The following is a 6406-nucleotide window of genomic DNA, read 5'->3' as shown; positions in this document are numbered from 1 at the left end:
TTATAGAGTTATGTTGGTGTAGTGGAGAAGGGTTATTTTCGAGTCTTGGTATTACTATTTTGTTTATTGCTTATTATACTGCATGGAATGTCTGTGTGTTGTATTTTATTATTTTTATTATTCCAGCCGCCTGTGGCTGAGGTATATGAGGATGTAGAAAAGTTTCAGATTGTCCGTCGTACAAGGGAGATGCTGTCGAAATTTCCTCGGTCAGGGACTCCTCCGGGGCGTGACAAATATGAGATAATCGTCGAAATCCATCAAGGTCATGAGTATGGCAGAATTTTCCGACGTCGTCCATCTTCACGTTCCAGATCAGGTGCGTTCCCACAGACGGCGCCAACTATGTTCCTGTCGGGAAGCTGGGAAGACGAACCCGCCGGTGTGACGTGTCTGGAATGTTGACCACATCTCCATGACCCGGATGGTGAGCTGTTCTCTGTGTTGACCAAGTCATTAGATGTCCTCCGGTCAATACTACCTGCACCCAGCGACCGTGTTGCCCCGGTCTCTGGTACCCCGATGCTCGAGGCGAGTCCCATAAATACATAAGCAGCCGACTAGTAACAAGACAATAAAATAAGTGCAAAATGAGTACGACGACGTACCTTGGCCCCGGGGGCGCCCTCAGATGGGTCGGTGAGCTGATCGCGGTGCGGATCGAGTCGTCGTGGCCCTGACGGGTAGATGGGCATGAGGCAGTTGAGGAGCCGGATCTGCCTGTCGAGAGCCGAGCATGACCTAGATCTAGCAAACAAACTGCCATATGAGAGATAATAGCGACACATCGGCCGAGAGATGGCGTAGGCACACAGGCCGGGACGTAATATCGGTACGCAGGCCGGACACATCACAACGACGCGTAGGCTGAAATACAACAACCACACAAAGCTGGAACCAATACAAAATCGACACACGGACTACCGACCGTGGCAGTAACACTGTACGGTCAGCTCGAGTTGTGGGCCCGGGTCGTGGGTCGGTGAAGACTGTGGGGCGGCCAAGACAGTGGACCCTTCTGGGGCTGCCACCGGAGGTGGCGGCCGGAAGGGAGGGGAGCCGACGTAGGGGTTGTGGCACTGGAAAGAGGCGACAGTACGACGTCGACTTGGAGGGGGAGAGGACCACCGGCAAGGGACTGCTAGCTGGGGTTGACGGCAGGTGTGCGATGAGCGTGCGACGCAGGTGGTCCTGCAAGCAGCGAGTCCCGTCGGAGACCCCTATGGCGGCACGAGGAAGAGGAAAGGTTTCTCATCCCTGCTCGCAGTGGCTGTGGCGAGAGGAGAAGGAGAGGCGGCCAGCGCCAACGAGGAGCAGGGCGTGAGAGAGAGGAGGCGGCCCAGTCCCCTGGCGACGCCGGTGTCGTCGGCGTGAAGAGGGACCAACGGTGGCCATAGCATCAAGAGGAGAAGGAAGAGGAGAGGTGTTGGTCGGCGTCCTCGCGAAGGTGGCGGCGAGAAAGAGAGGAACGCTCCCCTCCTTCCTCGGTGCGGTGGCGGCCAAAACAAGAACCCAACCCCCCCCCCCCCCCCTCCTAGAGCCGTCAATTTGGGTTGGGTCCGTCGGGTTGGCCCGTCCCGCCAAACAATTTAAGCGGGTTGGGTTAAAATTTTATCAACCCAAGTCCGCCGTGGGCCGACCCGCCTAGGCCCGCGACCCGCGCGGGTCGGCCCGCTCGGACTTGGGTTGGCCTGCGGGTTGAAAAACACATGTAAGCTAAGTTTTAGGCCAATTTATTATCTTTCTTTGTTATAATTTTGAAATAAAAATAGTACTTTTCATCCAACATAAGTACTCATTTGTGTTCATTTATATTTAATTGTAGAAAACTTTTTCGAAGTAAAATGTTGAAGATATGAAATATTTTTTAATTTTTTTTTAAATTTTTTATGGGCCCGCGGGTTGGCCCGCCAAACCCGCAACCCGCCTTAGAATGGGTTGGGTTGGAAATTTCCCAACCCGCCAAGTTGGCGGGTTGGTCCGCCCCATCCCGCCAAATGGTTAGCCCGCCACGGGTCAACCCGCCCCGCCACGGGTTGACCCGTCTGATAGCTCTACCTCCTCCCCCCAACCCTTATCCATGGGTTGACCCGTTTGACAGCTTTACGGATTGACCCGTCTAACAGCCCCCCCCCCCCCCCTCTTACCAAGTGTAAAGACCAAAATACCCTCCATCTTCTCCCTTATTACCTATTAAGTCAAGATATGATCCGCATCAGTATACTTTCACTAGAAGATCTTGAAGAATACAAGAAAAAAACAAGCGTTATAAGAGTAGGGAAGTGGAAGAATAACTGATCAGATCGAAAAGACTACAGCAACATAGCAATGTTCAATTTACACAATTAAGACGAGCACAGCACATCACTGGATTTGTAAGAGGAGCCAGGGGATTTCAGTAGGAGAACCTCAGCCTCTGCTCTCGACCACTATCCGGCGGCACAAGGCAGCCAGAGCAGCTCCAATGAAGGGTCCAACCCAGACAATCCACTGAAAACTGCCAAACAGTTCTGAATAATCATAACTCAATCTAAACTAAAAAAAAAAAATAACAGTAAATTAAAATTAGTTCATGTGGTTAGGCCTACATGGTCATCCCAGGCATGACCCTCGTCGTAGATAATTGCAGTTCCAAGGCTCCTTGCAGGGTTGATTCCAGTTCCAATATAAATGGGATGAAACAGGAAGACAGTAGAGCCAATAGACAAGTTGCAAGGGATCTGCACATATTTCTGGATTAGAAATCCACAGATCACACAAAATATGGGCACCCAAAGAAAAACATTAATCAGCTTACAGGAAAACGAGAGCCCCTGGCCCTCCTCTTGAAAACAGTGGCATAGAAGACCATGCAGACAAAGAGGAAGGTGGTCAGAATCTCTGCGCCCAGGCCATTACCCTTGGCGTAGCCAGCCGCCGCCACCACACTTGTACCACCTCCATTGTTCTCATACACCCCCTTCTGGAGCCACTTCACAGTACCTGCACCGCAGATGGCACCCAGGCACTGCATGACCATGTAGAACAGGGCCCTGGCCAGGGACAGTTTCCTTGCTAAGAACAGCCCGAAGGTCACCGCAGGGTTGATGTGTCCATCTGAAAAAGACGACGATGACGACGACGACGACGACAAATCACTTTATAGTCAAACAACTTGTTGATGTTGAAAATGCGTTGTGATCACCTGAGACGCCGCCGGTGCAGTAGGCCAAGGCAAAGATCACGCCGCCAAGGGCCCAGACAGTGGACCACCTGGAGCTGGACCCGACCATCCCCGTGACGGTGAGGATGGTGATGTAGAGGAAGAGGAAGATGGCCATGAACTGAGCGATCCCGGCTCTGTAGAAGGACCATGAGCTGAGCTCGGCAGGATCAAACAGGGGAACTGGCGGTGTGTCTACGAAGTGCTTGTCGTCTGCCTGAGCGGCCATCCCTATCGGCTGCATCTCTGAGAACTCGATGTCTCTTCCTTCCCTTCCATGTCTTCCTCTTGAACAAGCACAATACACACTGCGCGCCTTGGACAAGTCACAAGTGCCGAGAGAATAATTAATTAGCATTTATCCTTAAAATTATAAAAATAATGATTAGCTATCATGTGGGATCAGAAATCGGAATAGTTGACTTTGAAAGAAATTGTTAACCATATTTTGACCGAGAGAGTTCCAGCTTTCCTCTCTTCACTCATCTTCTTGATCCTGTCCCCACTCATGCCGTTACTTCTCCACTTTCCGCGTTGACATTTTATACCAATGACCAATTTGTCAAAGGACTAATAAATTTTAGCAAATACTTAAAATGTAAAATATGTATCATCCATGAATTCCTCAGCCCAAAGTCAATGTTGAGATTTTCACGTAAGGTGCAATTTATAATCGGATAGAATGATAGTATACCATCATTTTAGTGAAATCGAGACTAGAGTTAGACTCTATCTTTTTAAGATGAATTTATTCCACACACGGTGCTCACGGAACACGACAATCGTCTCCCAAGATATAACGATTTTATCTTGCGATAGCAGCGCTGCAAATGACAAAACCTCCAAATCGAAGAAGCTTCTCGAACTCTCTAATGCAAGTATTGAGTATGGAATGCAATGCTGCTTTACTTGAAAGTAATTGAGTGAGTGAAATGAAAATGTGAGAGATCTTATTTATACTTAATGAAAGGGTATAAGAACCTCTTGGTTCAATTATATCTCATCCATCCATTTTAAATTGGATGATGTAAATTGCATCTTTTCCTAAGAGGCACACTACCTCTTCATTAGATGTCACCATTTGGAAATCAATGAATGAGATTTAGCCATCCAAAGGGTACTTAAACATTTCAAGTTGAATGATAAAGATTTCTTGATCCAATGATTAAGATTTAATTTCTCATTTATATATTAAATTTCCAACAATTCCTCACATTAATGAAAATTAATGCATGTATGTTATCATCCAAGGAGAGTTCAATCGAAAAATTATTGCATCAGGAGAGATAGCTTGTAGCTTCGAACCTTCCGTAGTAGAGTATCATCGAATTTACTAGGCTGCTTAGTGAACATGATGTCTTGAACTACTTAGTCGTTCGTGTAAACCAAGATAATGATACCTATACAATAACTTCTCTCACTTCTTTATAGTTCTCACTGTTTTGTCCATTTTGGTCATGGACAACATCTTGGATTCATAAGTATTTAATTGAAGTGACCCATTTTCATACTTATATAGGTGACCTCCTATAAAGAGTATCCTACTGTACTCTATTTTTTCAAGTATAGGAGTAATTAAAAGTCTATAACTTAACGTCACTACATATCGTAGGTAGCACTTTTCCATCTTAGGAATGAGAGGGGAACTAGTCCAAGTGCTTACACGAACTTTCATAATTTTATTGTCATATTGAACCAAGATCTTGAGATCTCTAATCAATAAGGTTGGGTTACCACTATGAATGTTCTTGTTTGTAGATTTTTAATCTTATTCTTCTTGATGCGCAGCATATTTGATCTCTATTTAATCCTTTTGTAAATGAATCCGCCAAGTTATATTTTGATTTGACATAATTGGCAGAGATAACTCTGTTAAAGATCAACTGCCTAATGGTATTATGTCGTCACTTACCATTATACAAACTATTTTGTGCCCTTGCAATTGCCGATTGATTATCACAATATATCATCACGGCAAGCACTGATTTTTCCCAATATGGAATATCTTCTAAGATATTACGAAGTCATTCTACTTCTCCTATGGCTTTATCTAAGGCTATAAACTAAAATTCCATAGTTGATCAAGCTATGCAGGTTTGTTTCGTAGATTTCCATGATATTGCTCCACCACCAATGGTAAATACATATCCACTAATGAATTTAGAGTCTTTTGTATTAGATATCCAATTTGCATCACAATAACCTTTTAGTACCGCTGGATATCTCGTATAATGTAATCCATACTCTAAGGTATATCTTAAATATTTAAGAACCCTTATTAATGCCTTCCAATGGTCATTATTTGGATTACTTGTAAATCTACTTAATTTGTTGACCGCATAGATAATATCCAAGCGTGTGTAGTTAGTGATATACATCAAACTGCTAATTATTCTCGAATATTCCAATTGGGATACAGGTTCACCATGGTTCTTAGCTAAGTGCAAGCTTAAGTCCATCGGTCTTTTTACAGGAAAAAGATCATATACATTAGATTTCCTTAAAACTGTCTCAATATATAATGAGACCGTGAAAGGATAATTCCATTTAATGTCTTATCAATCTTAATCCCAAGTATAACGTCTGCTATACCCATATCTTTCATATCAAAGGATTTGGTCAACATCTTCTTAGTAGTCATGATTATATCATGATTACTACCCATGATGAGCATACCGTCTACATATAGACAGATAATGACAAATGAGTCAAGTGTGCCTTTGATATATATGCATTTATTTTAAATTCATTTAACATCATAATTTTGTCAAATTTCTCATGCCACTATTTTAGTACTTGTTTTAACCCATATAGTGGCTTCACGAGTCTACACACCTTATTTTCTTGTCTTGGTGCCACAAACCCTTCAGGTTGCTCCATATATATTTCTTCTTATAATTCATCATTTAAAAAGTCTATTTTCACATCTATTTAATGTATCTCAAGATTATATATTGCAGCAATAACAATGAGTACTCGAATAAATGTGATCCTTATTACTAGTGAATATGTATCAAAGAAGTCAAAGCTTTCCTTTTGTTTGAATCCCTTTGCCATTAGTCTTGCCTTATATTTTTCAATAGTTCCATCAGCCTTATATTTCTTCCTTAGGATCCATTTACATCTTAAAGGCTTGATTCCAGGTGAAATATCCACCAATTTCTAAGTATATTTTTGCATAATGGAATTTATTTCACTATTGAT

At 43.6% G+C, this 6406-nt stretch overlaps 1 protein-coding gene across 1 annotated transcript; it reads right to left on the bottom strand.

Annotated features, from left to right (window-relative positions):
• Positions 1 to 2409: 2409 nt before the first annotated feature.
• On the bottom strand, positions 2410 to 3560 carry LOC122010797 (probable aquaporin PIP1-2). The gene is made up of 4 exons (XM_042567272.1): positions 3185 to 3560; positions 2798 to 3096; positions 2589 to 2720; positions 2410 to 2490 (listed from the first exon to the last, which is right to left on the bottom strand). The coding sequence occupies exons 1-4, from the start codon at positions 3558 to 3560 to the stop codon at positions 2410 to 2412; spliced, it is 888 nt and encodes a 295-aa protein (XP_042423206.1).
• Positions 3561 to 6406: the final 2846 nt, after the last annotated feature.

The sequence above is a fragment of the Zingiber officinale genome, chromosome 8A, assembly GCF_018446385.1.
Source record: "Zingiber officinale cultivar Zhangliang chromosome 8A, Zo_v1.1, whole genome shotgun sequence".
In the NCBI taxonomy this organism is placed as follows: Eukaryota; Viridiplantae; Streptophyta; class Magnoliopsida; order Zingiberales; family Zingiberaceae; genus Zingiber; species Zingiber officinale.
Note: the sequence above shows the minus strand (reverse complement) of the source record. Positions and strands in the feature narration are given on the sequence as shown.